The 17822-nt window shown below is 43.2% G+C and overlaps 1 protein-coding gene across 8 annotated transcripts in view; it reads right to left on the reverse strand.

The window, feature by feature from the left end:
- The window catches only part of RELCH (RAB11 binding and LisH domain, coiled-coil and HEAT repeat containing), a 119902-nt gene that overhangs the window by 90450 nt on the left and 11630 nt on the right, over positions 1-17822 (reverse strand). For all 8 annotated transcript variants that reach the window (XR_005224427.2, XM_043540211.1, XM_043540210.1 and 5 more), the window contains exon 2: positions 13205-13294. Coding sequence is in view for 7 of the 8 variants with exons in the window: in XM_043540211.1 (XP_043396146.1) it covers positions 13205-13294 (90 nt within the window). In the remaining variant the exon portion in view is untranslated. The remainder of the gene's footprint in view (positions 1-13204; positions 13295-17822) is intronic.

Raw genomic sequence — 17822 nt, forward strand, 5'->3', positions numbered from 1 at the left:
GGATACATTTTTCAAAGTCCAATTAACATAATTCCAAATCACTACAATATTTCTATCCCACAGAGTGAATTTAAGATGGAGCAGAAGCCTCAGTTCTTACATGCCATTCTATTAATACAGGATGCTATAGGTTTTTGATTGCAAGTTTGTATTCTTTATTCGTCTGTAGGAATTAAACCCATTTTCATTAGCTTATTTTACCATAATGAATGTTAAGAGGAGGCATATTAAACCCCATCATCTCTTCAACATAAAACTTTTATAAATTTTTTTCAATTAACACAGCACTTAAAATAAACCATGATTTTAGGTGAAAGAAAAATCAAGTATCCAGTTGAATCAATTTTCCAACAAAACGGGTCAACTTTTGGCAATTTTCACCTAATACCACAAGCTTTAATGACAAATGAATTTGGATCACTCTTTTTGGATTGCTTACATATGTATACAGGTAATTTCTGATACCCAGGTCTTGACGTATTATACCAGGGGTTTAAGCAGCAAAATGGATTTTTTTTTTTAAGTTGCAGTTTGGTTTGTCAACTATATCCACATATTAGGGCTGATGAATTTTCATGTCTTACATCTTTTTCCCCTCAAAGAGATGAAGATGAAAAAATTCGATCATAGTACAGGTCCTCTTCATCAGATTCCCCATATAAGCTCATATGAGACTCCCCCTCACCTCCCACAGCCCATTTTAACTACAGATGGGATCAAATGGACTGGCAAATCTGAAATGCATAAGTCCATTTTCTTTTCTGCTTACACAATTCACAAATGAAGACTGAACATCAATACTGAGATCTGGAATACACAAATATAAACAGATGCCTTGAACTATTACAATAAGAAGTCTGAAAATAAGGAGAGTGCTCTATATTATGGCAAGAAGAGCAATACAAGGACTTCCGTTTGGCAGGTATCAAATTTTTGCCACTGTATTCTTTGAATATAGTAAAGTGGGTTCTAATAGTGACTAGCCATGGCACAATTCTGATTTTCCAAGCAAATCAGGACCAGTTTATTTTAGCTACTGATGAATACAATGGCTTTCTATCTTTCTTACTGCTTTCAAGTGGCGCAACAATAAAATCAGAAATTATGTGTTCTGTCTAGAGAAATCTTTAAAGGGGAGGATAGTAGTATGAAAAAGTAGTTAATTCCAAGAGCTAGGATGAACTATTATCAAAAGGAGCCTTCTATATTAGATTATGTCCTCACTTCTTCCCAAAAGAATGAAATTCAAACTCTTAAGAACACTATGATATCAAAGTGTCTCCTTAGACAAGAGGAGAAAAAGTGAGAGAAAACAAGAGAAGAACAAGGAAGAGGGATTAAGTTAGTCAAGTTTATTTTGCAAATTTAAAAACAGTCTTCACAACTAAGAGGTACTTTAAGAGCAACAATTGTAGCTCAGATTTTATTTGTTTAAAGGGATACTGAAAATTTAAAAAGAAAAAAAAAAGTCCAATGCTGGAAACAGTTCTCCCCTATGTTGGAATAACACTTAAAAGACTACTATAAAAGATTGAAAATAATTTTCTTTTTTAGTTTATTCTGTGCATTTCTGACAGAACTGTGCATCACTGTGTAGCTCGAAAGCTTGTCTCTCTCACCAACAGAAGTTGGTCCAATAAAAGATATTACCTTACCCACTTTGTGTGTCTAATATCCTGGAATCTACGCAACTACAAGAACACTGCATACTGTACAGTCAGTTAGTTTATCATTTGGGTGGATCATTCACACAGCAGCAGGGGAAAGAGATTTGTGCTGCCTTTAGCTAAACTAGGATTCAAACTCACTGGATCTTTTTGAAAACTTTAAATGGTCCTAGCTCCAAAAAAGCAGTATTGAAACTTGCACCTGATCCAAAATTCTTGTCACTTTTTAAGACAAAAATATCTTGTACACCTCACCACTGACATAGTAATGTCATGCAAAATTGTGTCACTAGTTTATTACTTGTTACAGAAATGGACTATGAACTACCACATTTATAAGGAATGAGATCTGTTACATTGATACCAAGTTACAAGGAAGGCCCAAAAAATCTCATCTGCTTTCAGTTATTTCAAAAATGCCCCTTGCTATGTTAAAACAAACCTTAATTTTTACCTTGATTTGGAGTAGGCTTTCTAGATTGGAGTGCTATCAAATTTTCTGTAATTAAGGTTCCTTCCATCACTCCACATCAAAAACGACTGACGCAGTATTATAGTGGCGTGTTAGCACCACTATAGTTAAGGTTGCATCAAGACTTCTGTTTAAAAGTTGATCTCGCTGAACCCTCTAAAATCCATATGCTTACTCAGATTTCTTTGTAATTTCATGTGCTCAGGAAGGTGCAAGGTATGGTTAGCGATCCAAATTTGGGTTCATTTGAACTAGGGACAGCAGCGATATAAGCCTAGAAAAAAATAGCCATTTTCCAAAAAGTTTCTAGGGGTTTTTTTGTGCCGCACCAGAGATCAAACTATGGATGTGATGTGCATCAAAATGGTCTCAAATCGATCGAGTTTTACCTGTATGATGCTGTATGATTATGACCATTTATATAATTGATATTACCAGTGTTATGCAATTGCTACAAAACTTGTACAAAGTATGTCATGTAAGGTGTCAATGGAAAAGTTATGATTTACTAAGTATGATTACCCTGTTTATATACATGTATCATCTTTGTATCTGAAGTTATATATATTGGCTATGTACTGGTATCTTAAAAGTGTTGTATTCTTGGGTAACACCCACAAGACTGAATTTACATTAGGGCCAGAAGGCTATGTATTGATAGCCTATCAAAGACACTTAGCTCTCACAATGGACCATAGAAGAAACTCACCCAGCCCAGATGGCTCTTCCTAAGGATGCCTCAGGCTTTGAGGGGCCAATGGCCACCCTCTGTGGTTCAGTAAATTATGTAAGGGCATGTGATATGTTCCTGTAACTCTGGACTCCATCTTGGGCCAGTAACTTTCCACAAACAGGGGCTGTGGGCTTTGTTTGGGACAGTAAAATTCCATGTACATTGTAGATGATAAAAAAAAGGACCCCTGAGATATCTCCATTTTGTCTTCATTTCCTGCTTCATTTCTCTGGACTAGATTTCTAACAAGGAAGCTTTAAACAAGGACTGCTGATCACTCAATACATCTGAGTAACTTCAGAGACACTTTGGCAGGCTAGCAGCAATTCGATCACTGCTTCAAACCTGATATAAGAACTTTGCAATCACTTGTATGTATATGATCTATTAATCATTTATAACTCTCCTTTTCTTTTATTATTAAACCTGTAGATTTTAGTTACTAAAGGATTGGCATCAGCGTGATTACTGAGTAAGATCTGAGTTATAAGTGGCCGATCTCCTGGAACTGGAAGGACCTTATATATGATGGAATTGGTTTTCAATAACCACTTATCATAAAGTCCAGTGTCTGGGTGATGAGCCAAGGGCAGGGCTGCCTAAGGAGACTGCATTTTTCACTTCTTGTTAACCAGTGTTGTGATACCGAAATTTACTTTTGTTACTGGCTTGGTATAATCTAAGGACAGAATAACCACCAGTTTGGGGTGAGTCTGCCCTATCTCTTAGCAGTTTGTCCTGAATTTGGCATCCTCAGCTGTGACCCACTGAGGCATGGTGACAACCTGGCACCCACTAAGTCTTTGGGGGAACCCAAATTGTGAACAGTATTTAAGACCATGTTCATCTGAACTCCGTCATCTGAACTCATTCATCTGAACTCAAATACACACCTTTATTCTGCCAACCTCACAGTTGCTGAAACATACAAACTCTTCACCTCCTATTACAATCCTTTCACTCTCACCCCCAGGATTCCAGGTGACACTATTAAAAGGAGAAATGGGAGGTGGGGTAGAAGGCTGACTATGCTACTGTCTCTCTAATCCCCTAGATCTGGCAGTAGCCAATGGGAATTATTTGGATAAACTCCATGTGCAGTTAGTGTTAGGCACTAGATGTATCTACACTATGTAGTAGAGGCAGTAGTTGGGCTTACTTGGTAAAGATGTATTTGTGATAGGAGGACTTGAGTGAATTACTTTGACATGTGTAACAGAGCTCTGATTAGACTATGAGATCTATATTTCGCAACCTCCAATGTGTTTGAGCAAAGGCGAAAGCTACATGTGCACCTTCAGGATGCAGAATGCAACATTTCAGTGCAGACTTGTGTACATTATATAATTAGCAGACTACTGGGGTTTTAGTATGAAGGATACTGTCAGTAGCAGGTTGGGATATGACAGCTAAGCATTTATTATCTGCATGCACTCCAGATAAAGTGAGTGTGTAGCTCAGGAGTTGGCAAACTTTTTGGCCTGAGGGCCACATCTGGGTATGGAAATTGTATGGCGGGCCATGAATGCTCACAGTTCCTGGCCAATGGGAGCTGCAGGGGAAGTGCATGGAGCAGGGGAAGCATGTGGAGCCCCCGCCTGCCCTTATGCATAGGAGCTGGAGGGGGGACATGCCGCTGCTTCCGGGAGCCGCGCGGAGCCATGGTACATGCGGAGCAGGGCAAGCCCCGGACCCTGCTCCTCGTAGGAAGCTTAAGGGCCAGAATAAAACGTCTGAAGGGTTGGATGCGGGCCCCGGGCCATAGTTTGCCCACCCCTGGTGTAGCTATACTGAATGACAGAGGCGGTAGTTAGCTCTGCTTGGTAGAGGTGTATTTGCAAGATCTGTAGATTACTTGGAGTGCATGACAGTTGGGATTGTGATCGGAGACCTAGGTTTTCCATTACCACGTTTGTGAGGAAAGGGAAGAGGTGCATGTGTACCTTCAGGATGCAGCAGGTATCATTTCTCTGCAGAACTGCATAGGTTTTGTCAGGAGCAGGGCACAGAGCTTTTATTACAAAGGATATTGTCTGCAGTGAGATGGAATATGAGATGACCTAATGCTTTAATGATTATTAATTGAAACTGAAGGTTGAGATAGTGTAGTGAAGAAGTGTAAGGGAGTTGCAAAAGGCTGTGAAGTGGTTCTTAAATTGTACAGACATGGTAATCTTTCTGGGGAGTTGGCTAAATGTGCAAGTATGTCAGGATCTGTAACCTCCTGATACTTACAGTGCCAAGAGCCAGTGTGAATATATGCATATTGAGAAGTTGCTTGCAGAGGGCAGAGAGGGTGGCATGGTCAACCTTCCCCCTTCTCTCCACCCCTCACCTTTGTCCTTGAAAAGTATTAGCTGGAATCCTGGGGGTGAGAGTGAGTGGGTTGTAGGAGGTGGTGAAGAGCTTGTACATTTCAGCAACTGTGGGGAGGTATCAGAATAAAGGTATTTTGAATTAATGGGGCATTGCTGAAAAAGGGCAGAGTTAAGGCTGCATGAGCAACCTTATCTGTGCATATGATGGTTTTCAGAAGTTTAAGTTTTACTCAACTCAGTGTTTTGCAAGGGGACAATATACCATCACGTAACCTTATCTCCGCCTTAAAACAGTTTTTTGCTAATGCTCTGATTGGGGTAAATTTTCCTTGCTCTCCTCAGGTAGCTCTTATGCAACTTGTGATTTCTGGAGCATATGATAAAACTAGGCAAAGTCCGTGGTAGTTCTCTCAACAGAAGGTCTGGGGGAAAAAAGAACTTTATCCATTCAATTTCCTCATTCAAAAAACCCCACCAGCTACAACTGTCAGGGCTATCTGGAGTATTTTATTTGGAACACACTCTGAGGAGGAAGACTATTCTAAATGTATAATAGAAACTGAAACTTGTAGTGTGTATGTGGCAAAGTATGGCCATCAGACAGATAAACCAGCATTTTTAATTGGCTGGCCAGTACAATATGCTCATTCAACAAGTTGGTTGCCAAATTCTGCACCAGTTTCAGTTATCTTCTGAACAGCACACTGACACTGGCAGACCAGTGCCAGCTCATGCCAAGGTCCCTAGGTCTCAAGTTAATACTATCAAATGAATTGCTGGAAACCAGTCTGACCTACCCATGTATGATTATTGCTAAAATAGGTATTAGACTGGTAACACTGTGTTGTGTGTTTAGACTTTATGAAATGTTTGTAAATTGCTGCATATATTAATCTTGCTTATTGTACCTGTAACCCATTCTATAAGGTAACAGTGTTTGTGCTGTAACTGTAAAAATGTTTGCTCTGAAACTGTAAATCTGGTCAGGGGAGAAGCATTACCAAGTGTGAAATACTAGTTCACCACAAAAGAAGGTCTACAGACATCGGACAAAAGATTTCATTGATTGCTTCCCCCACAGTCCTGAAGAGGGCATGCGTCCAAGCCTTCATCCGGTCACAGCTTGAATGCTGTGGAAAGGAATTAAAATGCCTGTTAAGGAGAAATTCTTCCTATGCTGCTTGAACTCTGAGGGGCAAGAATTTCTAAGGATAACCAAGGAGTCCCAACCTGTTTTGGCTGTGTTAGCCCTATAGGTATACAGAATCTGCTTACAACAGAAGTTACAGTCACCTTTTGAAAGGTGACTAACTCATTTGTGTGTGTATTGTACACCTGCTTTAACTTTGCAAATAACTCATTTCTTTTTCCTAGTTAAATAAACCTTTAGTTTGTGTGTTAAAGGATTGGCGATAAGCATTGTCCTTGGTTTGAGATCTGAGTACAACTGACTCAGGGTAAGTGTCCTTTGGAACTGGGAGTAATCTGAATATTATTCTGATTTCTATTGTAAAGCAACCATCTATCACAAAATCAAGCTTGCCTGGGTGGCAAAATAGTCCCCTTGGGCATTCCAGTCTGTCTGTGACTCCATGATAAAATTGTTATAGTGCTTTAGGAGTATAAACTTTTTACAGGCTAGACCAAATCTAAGTACAGAACATAAAACTGGTTTGGGGTTTTTGCCCTGTTTCCTGGCAGTCTGCTCTGAGGTTGGCACTCACAGCTGTGAGCCACTCGAGACAGCGGGACACACACCTCGGCAGTTTAATTTCAAAATAAAGAGACAGTAACATGGAGCATATCTGAGAGAAGCTGTTGAAACCGTATGTAGAAAACAAAAAGTAATCTTGGCCATTGTTGCTCTATGATCACATAACTGCAGCTAGACCTACTTCTAGACCCCTCTCGATTGCAAACAAAAGATAGAGAAACATCCTTAAAAAGTGGCAGCTATCCTTGCCATTTCCTGTTGCTTCCCTCATCCAATATCTTGTGATTCACAGAAAAGAGCAGATATCAAAGAAACGCATTACAGTTGAGGTTGGGAGCAAAGACAAATCTCTCATATATATGTTTTTGATTTAGATAATGCTTATCTGGCCTGGATGTAGGCTAAGCTGATGGAAAGTACCTGGTAGATAAACACAGATACTTAATTTCATAAGGCTGCTATGGCCAGCTAGTCTTCATTAAATAGCTCATCTGCTGAAATCCAGCTTTTAGAGGGTAGGTCAGATTAATTCCGTACTATTGTATAGTTTATATAACAGTAACAAGAAAATGATCTAGTGATGGACTACAGGAGAAAACTGCATTTTAAGAATGTATTTTAGGCTTCACCATTATCTTAAAATGAGGCTTATACTCTGAAAAGTGATGCACATATAATAGTTGGGTACAATGATGTGACGAAGTGGGACTGTTCTTAATGTTTCCTCTGAATACTGTAGGGGTGCCTCAGTTTCCCCTATGCATTTCTTAAGTCTCTAGGGGGTGGGATAAGGGGGTGTAACTGTTGCAGAGCAAAGGGCCAGTGTACGTTAATGGCTGACACTCTGTCTCCTGGCAACTGATGGTCTGGGCCCTTCCCCCCTGCAAGGTGATAGCTAAAGGGGCTGGAGAACAAAGGAATCAGGTGACCTCCTGACCCAGAAAAGGGACAAAGCCCAGAGGAGGAGGGGCTGGAGGGTGAGTCATTTGGGGCTGGCTGGGGATGTGGAGTGAAGTGCAGACATGGTTGTCTGGCTCACTGCCCCCCAAAATGGACCCGGCTGAGGGGTCCTGCTCCCTGGACCAACAAGCTCTGTTTTAGACCGTGTTCCTGTCATCTCACAAACCTCTGTTTTACTGGCTGGCTAAGAGTCACATCTGACTGCAAAGCTGGGGTGCAGGACCCTCTGGCTTCCCCAGGACCCCGCCTGGGCGGACTCACCGTGGGAAGCGTACGGAGGGGCAGAGGATGCTGAATGCTCCGAGGTCAGACCCAGGAAGGTGGAAGCTGTGTGAGCTTTTTGCCCCGAAGACAGTCTGCTCACCCAGAGTCCTGACTGGCTTCGTAGGAAGCAGTTCCAGAGCATCACCCGGGGACTCCGTGACAACTGGGATATACTGCACCTCGTGGATGGTGCTTCCTGCAGTAAGTGACTGGGGAACAGTAAAACGAAGGGGTATTGACAAGGACCAGCTCGACCCTGGCAAAGAGGTGGTAACCTCGAGAAGGGCTGACACACTAAGGGTTCTCCCTGGAAATCGTGGGGGGCTGAGAGTACACAGGCCTGTGAGTCCACAACAACTTGGGAACAGCGGAGTGATGGCCTATCACCATCTCCTTAAGAAGGACATTGTAACCCTGTGCAAAAAGAGAGGGTTGCGCATTGGAAAGTTCACCAAAGCACAGTTAATCGTGCAGCTGGAGGATGATTACTGCTCTAAGGAGCGGATTCCTGACCCAAATGGGGCTACAGCAGGATCTGGGAGCAGCTGGAGCAGTAGCCAGGCATCCCCAAGACTCCTGTCCCTGACCAGACGGGGGTCTTCACGATCGGTTCACCATTGGGAGATCGGAGATGGACGGGATTGGAGCCAAGTCCAAGAGAGCAAGAGGACTGTGAGAGATAGCGAGAGCCCAAGAAAGAGCTGCAGAAGCAGCAGCAGCATGAATGGACGATGGTGGAGCAGAGAGACACAGGGGACTTCCCAGGGGTGAGTGGAGATAGACCCCGGGGTGCCAGTTCTGCAGGGAACCTCGATACTAAATTGCTGCCACTGGTTCAGGAGGGGGGCGGGGGGGAAATGTGGATGCCCACCACACTACCTTTGAGCAGGCTGGTGATTTGAACCAGGGGGACTCTGCGGAAAAGCCCCGGTGTCTAGCTCCCTTGCTGGGACCCAAGGCCTTAGACTCTGTCAGCCTGATGGGTGGGGTGGTGGACAGGTTTCCACTCCTGACCCCAACCTTTATGTCTGTGTGGAGTCTCCTGGGTTCAGGCCCCTCGGATCCCCACTGGGAGCAGAAGGTGATGGTCAGTGGGGAGACAATCCTGGGTGGCGAGATCCTGGGACAGAGAGAACTGTTGTCAGGCCCTGGATGGTGCAGCCCCACCAGATGCTGAAGGGCTGTGTGACCTGGGTGAAGGTCCCAGGGATGAAGCCCCTCACCCTGCCTATGGCCCAGATCCCTGTGCAGACACAGGAGGGGTTGGGCTGGATGGTCGTTGGGGTTCTCCAGGATATCAGCAGTGAGACCCTGTTGGGGGGTGACTGTCTCTCTTTGGGACAGGATCCAGGCCCTGCTCCTGTAATGGCCAATGGTTTGAATTTGAATATAGGGAACCAATCAGCTGAGACGGAAATGGTCAGTGAAAATGCAGATGACCTGGCTGGCAGGGGGAGGAGCTGCTAGGCTGCCTGTAACCAAACCCCTGGGGCTGCGTGAGACAAAGCTTTCCCTGCTGGCTGTGATACTGTAAGGAGAGCAGAGAGCTCGCTGCCTGCCCCCACTGGGACAGCCAGGGCAGCGCTGAGCAAAGGGGGAGCTGAGACCCCAGCTGAGTGGATGGACCCACAGGCAGGGCAGGACGGCTGCCAGCCAGGTTTGCCTTGTCCAGAGGCGCTGCTTGGAAGTGAGTCCACGGCAGGGAGGGAGCAACCAGGGACAGCTCAGCAGGGCTGTGACCCCAGGCCCAGCCAGCGAGAGGGAACAGGTCCCACTCCCTTCCTCAGCAGCTGAATTCCAGACCGAGCTGCAGAAGGATCCCTCCTTGCAGGAGCTGAGGGAACTTGCTGGCCACAGCGCTGCAAACCCCCTTGGGGAAGGCTGCAAGGAAAGATTCCTGTGGGAGAAGGGATTCCTGTACCGGGAATGGGCTCCCCAAGGGGAAGTAGAACTGTGGGGAATCAGGAGGCAGCTGATGGTGCCCCTGAAGTATCGCCGCCAGCTATTGTATCTGGCCCATAATGTCCCTCTCTCAGGACACCAGGGAATCCAGCGCCCCAGGCAGCGGCGGCTGCAGAACTTTTTATGGCCCGGAGTCTGAGACACAGCCCAGCAGTACTGCAGGTGTTGCGACCCCTACCAGGCGGTGGGGAAGGCCCGGGATAAGAGTGAAGCTCCCTTGAGACTCCTGCCCATCATAGAGGAACCTTTCCATAAGCTGGCTATGGACATAGTGGGGCCCCTCAGGAAGGCGACCCGTGCAGGGAAGAAATACATCCTGTTGGTGATGGATTTCGCCACTCGCCGCCCAGAGGCAGTGGCTCTGTCCTCCACCGAGGCAGACACCGTGGCAGACATGCTGCTGACCATCTTCAGCAGAGAGGGGGTCCCCAGCGAGGTCCTTACAGACCTGGAGTCCAATGTCATGTCAGCCCTGCTCTAGGGCTTGTGGGAGAAATGTGGGGTCTGGCCCACTTGGACCTCTGCATATCACCCTCAGTCCAACGGACTGGTGAAGAGGATCAGAGATTGGCCTGTTCTCCAGAACGAGAAACAGGTCCAAGCCTTTATCGGGATGGTGGGGTACTACTGGGGGTCTGTACCCCACTTTAGCTTCCTAGCTACTCCCATCACTGAGCTATGTAAGAAGGAGAAGCCAGACAAGGTGGTCTGGACCAAGCAGTGCCAGAGGGCTCTCTGTGCACTGAAGGAGGCTCTAATCCAAGGCCTGGTAAATCCAGTAAACCCAGACAGTGCCAAGCCCTTTTCAGTAAAAAGAAAAGGAGTACTTGTGGCACCTTAGAGGCTAACAAATTTATTTGAGCATAAGCTTTTGTGATCTACAGCTCACTTCATCGGATAGCTGGGCATGGTGCTAATGCAGGTTGATGCTAAGAGGGGGGAGACACCCCACTGGGTGCCCAAGCAAAAAGCTGCTGCCCCGGGAGCAAAATTACATGGCCATAAAGAAGAAATACCTGGCCACGGGCAGGCCCTTAAAAAGCTGCAGCCGTATCTATTTGGGCGGTGCTTTGCGGCGTATACTGACCCCTTTGCCCTGACGTGGCTGCATCCAATGAAAGGGGCTGATGCCGAGCGGCGGATGACAGAGAAACATGGACAGAGGGTGGCCAAGGTCAAGATGGGGGCTCTTAACCAAGAGAACCTGAATCGCAGCCCTCCAGACTGGAATGATGGGAGAAGACCCGATCCCAGTTTGAATCCCAGGGGTTTTGGGGTGGAAAAAGGGCATGGGCCGCAAAAACATTCCCAAATGTGGCCTGCGAGTGCCATCGAGCACACCCGACCTAAGGGAGGGCGTGAAACAGGAAGGGTGTAAAACTGGAAGGGCCTGATGTAACTCCCACCAAGGAATGGGAGAGATGATGGGGCATCCATGGGAATGTTGGTGGGTTCGAACTTCCCCAGGTCACTGGCTGAAGTGACCTCACTCAGTTTGGACTCAGAGAGGGAGAGATGAGATGAAGTGGGACTATTCTTAATGTTTCCTCTGAATACCGTAGGGGTGCCTCAGTTTCCCCTATGCATTTCTTAAGTCTCTAGGGGGTGGGGTAATTGGGGGTGTAATTGTTGCAGAGCAAAGGCCCAGTGTATGTTAATGGCTGACTGATGGTCTCTTGCCATCTCCTGGCAACTGATGGTCTGGGCCCTTCCCCCCGCAAGGTGATAGCTAAAGGGGTTGGAGAACAAAGGAATCAGGTGACCTCCTGACCCAGAAAAGGGACAAAGCCCAAAGGAGGAGGGGCTGGAGGATGAGTCAGTTGGGGCTGGCTGGGGACGTGGAGTGAAGTGCAGACATGGTTGTCTGGCTCACTGCCCCCCAAAACTGGCCCGGCTGAGGGGTCCTGCTCCCTGGACCGACAAGCTCTGTTTTAGACCGTGTTCCTGTCATCTCACAAACCTCTGTTTTACTGGCTGGCTAAGAGTCACATCTGACTGCGAAGTTGGGGTACAGGACCCTCTGGCTTCCCAGGACCCTGCCTGGGCAGACTCGCTGTGGGAAGCGTACGGAGGGGCAGAGGATGCTGAATGCTCCCAGGTCAGAAGTTGTGTGAGCTTTTTGCCCTTTTTGCTCACCGAGAGGAGGCTCCTCCAGAGTCCTGACTGGCTTTGTAGGGAGCAGTTCCAGAGCATCGCCCAAGGCTCCGTGACAAATGTGCCTCAGTGATTTGTTATCTTATTTTACAAGTAAACGCATTTTTTTACCTGCTGGCACTGAAAATATTGAAATCTGAAAATCTAGGTTTTTTTTTTTTTCCTGGCTCATGCATTACCAATAAAGATTTTGCAACTAGAACATAATTAAAAGGGTGGTTTTGTGCAAGACCAAAAATAACCCAGCACAGTCTCCCAATGTTATATTGGCTCTGCACTGTTAACAGGAGAAGATATTTGTCACTTAATGCAAACAGATACCAAATACTTGGGAAGAGCAGATCTGTTTAAAGAAAAGAGCTGCCATTTTTTACACAGTCCCTTTTCTTACCACCACACTTAGTGTCTACAGCACTGGATAGTAGAAGAATGAAGTTTTCATGTATGCCAGTTGTCTGGGAACAAAAAACAAAACAAAAACAAAAACAGGGAATTTATGGCCAGCATCCTTACTGGGGTTAAATTGGCATTAACTGTCTAGTCACTTATTGGTTACCTGTCAGCGACAAATTAACGCAGGAATAATCAGTAAGCAATGGTTGCTCTCATACTGCAGGTTTCAACAATCTTCAAGTACCCCTGTGGTTGTGGCAAACAATACATCGAGGAGATCGCAGTACAGCATAAAATCTCATATATTATGTGTACAGGGCATTAAGAGGGATATATTTTGCTCCTCTTCATTCCTAAAATTACTTAACAGCAGCACTTCAGCTGAGCTAACTGAAAGATGATTTGGAATAAACCTGATGTAGCAAAACTACAATCCAGTACAATCTTTAACATGTTCCTGGAGAGGAAAGATGCAATTTATAAATGTTGCTGCCCAAAAAAACCTCATGAAGCCATATGGTAACCCTAGTATTCTAGGACTCCCATCCCACACAAAATCCTACTCACCTGCTACGCGTTCATCTGTCTCCCTGTTTCCATCATCAGAGTATCTTGCAAAGTCTAAAGAATCAAGGGTACTAATGCTTCCAGCTCGATCTACAAGAGGTGAAACAGGAATTTAACCATTTGTAAAAAGTCCTAAAAATTGCAACAGTTTAATGAACAAAAAAAGATTTCTTTGGGTTTTAATAATTTTGAAATAGATGGTTACTCAATTGTTGTGTATGATTAAAATTTTATTTTTTTAAACCTTCACACTTTTTAAAAAAGTAGTATAATAGAGAAACAAGATATTTAAGAGCTTTTTTTTTTTTAAATGAGAGCCCGGTAGCAAGACTATCCTGACTATACAGAAACATGCAACAGTGAGGGGGAAAAAATGTAACATTCTTGCATTCATTAAAGTACGTCAGGAGAAAACATTCTCTGTTGGCTACACAGCAATCCTTTTTCTGACAGGTGCCACAGAGTTTTTTTGTTTATTTCCTTTTGCTGTTATACATATGGTCTACTTACTTTGTAATGGATTTCAAGAATACCAGCTCGGTTCGCATTAGAAATTTTAATTGCTATGGAGATGCAGGTTTTTGGCTGCCAGAATCCTTTACTTTATTCCCCGTTACATGTAATGTTTTAAGACAGTTCAACAGACATACTGCAATCAGAAGAAATGCTTCTCTATAATGCTCATTGCTGCTCTGTGTGGACAAGCCCTAATAGGCCACAGCAAAACCACCATAAGGGAATGGGAGCAAAAAGTTTAAAAAATTTCTGCAGTAGGAAACTTTTTATAAAGATTAGTGTGCGCATTTTGCCAAAGAAGTTTAGAAAAGCCATTTTCTTTCTATATGCTTACTGTACATTTGCAGCCTAAAGGCACAAATTTATAGTTACATACCAAAACTGTTAAAAGAACATGAAGGTTCCAAAGTCCAGCACTGAAAAGTTAGAAAGTGACAAACTGAAGGTTGCCTATGCATTCTTAATTCAGCCCCCTTGTAATTAAAGACTGTATCGTAATGCATTCACACATGATCACATTCTATTTCCCCCTACCCCCAACCAGGACCCCAGCTTCATTTGTTGCAGAAGTTGGAATGTGTAGTGAATGAGACTGGGACCAGAAGAAGAGAAAGGCTTGTAGCATGGTAAACCAGTTGAATGCTGCTCTGGAAAATTCTATCCTTGCCTCTGCCACAAATACAAAACTGAAGAAAAAGCTTCAATGGGGTTTCACTCAAACCATATAATGGGAGTGGAAGAGGCACATATCACAGATAACTCTCACAAAGTATGTATATAATTTTCACAAATAACTAACATTATAGACGAAGTAATCTAGCTCATCTTAAATTTGTCTGGCCACATTAAATAGCAAGTGGAATAGATATGTGCATTACACAATGTAAATTAAACACTAGACTTACGTGAAGAAAACTAAGTCCCTCTTCCCAAAAGGAAGACTCAAAACAGGCTTTAAATGTAGACAAATTTCAAAAAGACAATTGTGAAAACAAAATTGAGAAACCTTAGATAGCTGTACTTAGAAGTGTTCAATATTTTTCAACTTGTGTCATTTAACATCTCCATTAACTGAAAATGGTGAGTTCTATGGATGTTTCAGCAATATAGGTAAAAAACATGGTATAAATGCTAACTTGTTACTGAGCTTCCAATGAACCTACCTTATTTTGCAACTGCCAAATCAGTTTTGTCCTGTCTAGGACATTCTGTTACACAAGGTCATGAGCAAGACTTGCAAGACTAGAAGATACACTATTAATTTTAGATTGTCACTGAGCCAAAACTTTCAGAACAGAAGCAGATGAAGAGAAACCCTCAGAAATCTTCAGAAGAAATTAAATTTTTGAGCTATTAGAGAAGCAGTGAAAGTTAGCAAGCCACCTAATAACAGGCTGGAATTCTATGAAGGGTTTTCAAGAGCCATGGGTTTCTTTCAAACTGGTCAAATGATACACTAGTCCATGATGGCAACTACAGATTAGATTAAATGCATTGATCAGGAATATATTTTTTCTTATTATTTTTAGCATGTTTTAATGATTGTTTATGGACAAGAGTAACAGAACTAATGGTTACCCATGATACCAATTATATAAATAAATAAAGAAAGATAAATGGTTATATTTTAAAGAGGACATGTTCCATCCCTATGGATGGAACATAAAATGGGGTCTGCCAAGTACTAAAACCTTTAAAGCAGATGACAATACTCCACAAACAAGCAACGCCATCCCATGTAAAATGTTCTAGAAGTTTCAGATAATGTGAACTAGTAGTTTCCTAAGGACAGTTTGGTTTAAATCCTGATGTATATGGGGCAAAGTCAGAACCAAAATACCCCATAGCAATAATGAAAAATAACTTTGTATGATTGTAGGTAGTAGCTCACACCAGCATCCTGTTCTGGAGAGGCAACAGCGAAAGCAACACTGGTTTATTGCTGCCTGCTAAATAACTAGTCACAGTCTATTCTGAGTAGACAATGTGAATAGCTCAGAGAAGAGAGACTGTCCAAGAAACTTACCATTTGACCAGTACAACTCTAACCACAAAGTGTTTGGTCTCGGAAGGTGATTACATTCCATCACCATTTTTTAAGATGATCTACTTCACCTACAAATTCACACTGACAGGATTGACAAGTATGTTAGGAGTGAGTTGTAAAAGGAAAGTATATGCCAGAGAGAGAGCGTGTTCTAGGCCTGATTTGTTACACAGTCTAACAGTTGAAGTCTAGGGTGAGTAGGCTTCAATTCAACCAACTTTAAAGTACAGCAGCAGACAAATAAGAAAAAAGTCCCTGCTCTAAACAATCTTCATATTAAAGAAAACTAAACTGGTGTGTACTCAGTAATAACTTTACGTTAAAGATGAGAGAAAGTGGGTGAGGTAATATCTTTTATTGGACCAACTTCTGTTGGTTGGTGAGAGAGACAAGCTTGTGAGCTTCAGGTGACCTGAGAAAGAGCTCCATGTAAGCTCAAAAGCTGATCTCTCTCACCAACAGAAGCTGGTTCAAAAAGATATTACTGCACCAACCTTGTCTTTCTAGCATCCTGGGACCAAGACAGCTCCAATACTACATCCTTTAAAGATGCAAAGTTTTTATGTAAGTTTCTAGTACTTCATATTCTTTAGCACTGCAGAGACAAAACACCTTTGAGAATGCAAACTGAATTCTATTCTGGCACAAACAATTGTTATCTAAATTCCAATTACAGAGCCAAACTTTGAGCAATCCCAGTGAAACACAGAGCAGAAGTTTTATAACTATTGATGCACACGCCGGAGACAGCACAGCTTGATGCAGAAGGCACACTGTGTTTGCAGATCTGGCAGTTAGAAAGAACATATTTTCTATTGTAAGCACACCAGATGTCTTAGGGCCATTAAACTCAGAACTCTCCTGCACTGAGTTGTTTGTCAGGCTATAAATCACAACTTAACAATTTTACAAAACATTTCCGTTCTTTTAACAAATATGATATCCAAAAAGATTATTTTAGCTCCCCTCCCTTTAAAATATAAAAATTCATACTAACGATGTAACTGAATATTGGAGACTGAGTTGTCCCCAACATACACTTTTTAATCAGTTGGCCAAAATAATGTAACATTTAGAAATATATACATGAAGAATTTTTTCATCCCTGGCTATAAAACGCTGATCTGCTCCTTCTATTGCACCCAAGAGCAGTACAAGTATGGTGTCACTACACAAAGCTTTGTTCTGGAAAGAGAAAAATAATGGCACAAATAGTTCTCCTCATTCTGGAAAACGTCTAGGCAAGTATGTCATTAGTTTCCAACTTTCTCAAAGTTTTACTTCATATGAAATTTCACATAAGTGCTCAAAAAGGGAGCAATATTTCTGCCTTGAAATAATGCTAGTACTTTCATCCCAGTAGTTCCTAATCTTTTACTGTAGCAACCCACATGCGATGGTTTGGTGAGCAGGCACGTCTCTTCCAAGTCTCTTCATGTTATGCCCAACACAGCTGCCACCATCTCCACTCTTTTCTTTTCTGTCTCTCCTTCTGTAGTTATAAAAATTATTAGCTGCTCAGGCACAGAGATGACCAACGATGACATGAACCAACCTGCATTGCCTGGATGTAACTAAGGGGTACTGTGCAGAAGCCTCAATTGGATGCTGCAATGTAGTTTTTTAAACCAGGCAGCCCCAAAGTACTAGGCATACAGAGTCAGCATTACTTCCCCAGATGGGCATTCTGGGATATGTGGGGCAACAGTGAAAAATGTTACAGTTGCTCCCAAGAGTAAGAGGTAGGGAGAGAAGCAAATCAGATAGTACATGTAGCAAAATGTAAGCCTGTACGTTGCTTTTAGGGTTTATTTGTCAAGTCTCTTTCAGATTTTGCCATGAAACAAAAGGCAGCGCAAGTAAATATGTCTAGCTGTAACCTTGCCACACAGCCAAAAGCAACACGTAGTTACCTATGACTCTTTCCACTGCAACAGATCACCTTTTGAAGCTGCTATGTTTCAGAATTCCATCTAATTGCTGTCAGAGATTTAATTCTTACAGCATAAGAATCAATGCTTGAAGTGAGGTGAGTTTTTTGGATCTGTGGATAAA

Source organism: Chelonia mydas, chromosome 2 (assembly GCF_015237465.2).
Source record: "Chelonia mydas isolate rCheMyd1 chromosome 2, rCheMyd1.pri.v2, whole genome shotgun sequence".
In the NCBI taxonomy this organism is placed as follows: Eukaryota; Metazoa; Chordata; order Testudines; family Cheloniidae; genus Chelonia; species Chelonia mydas.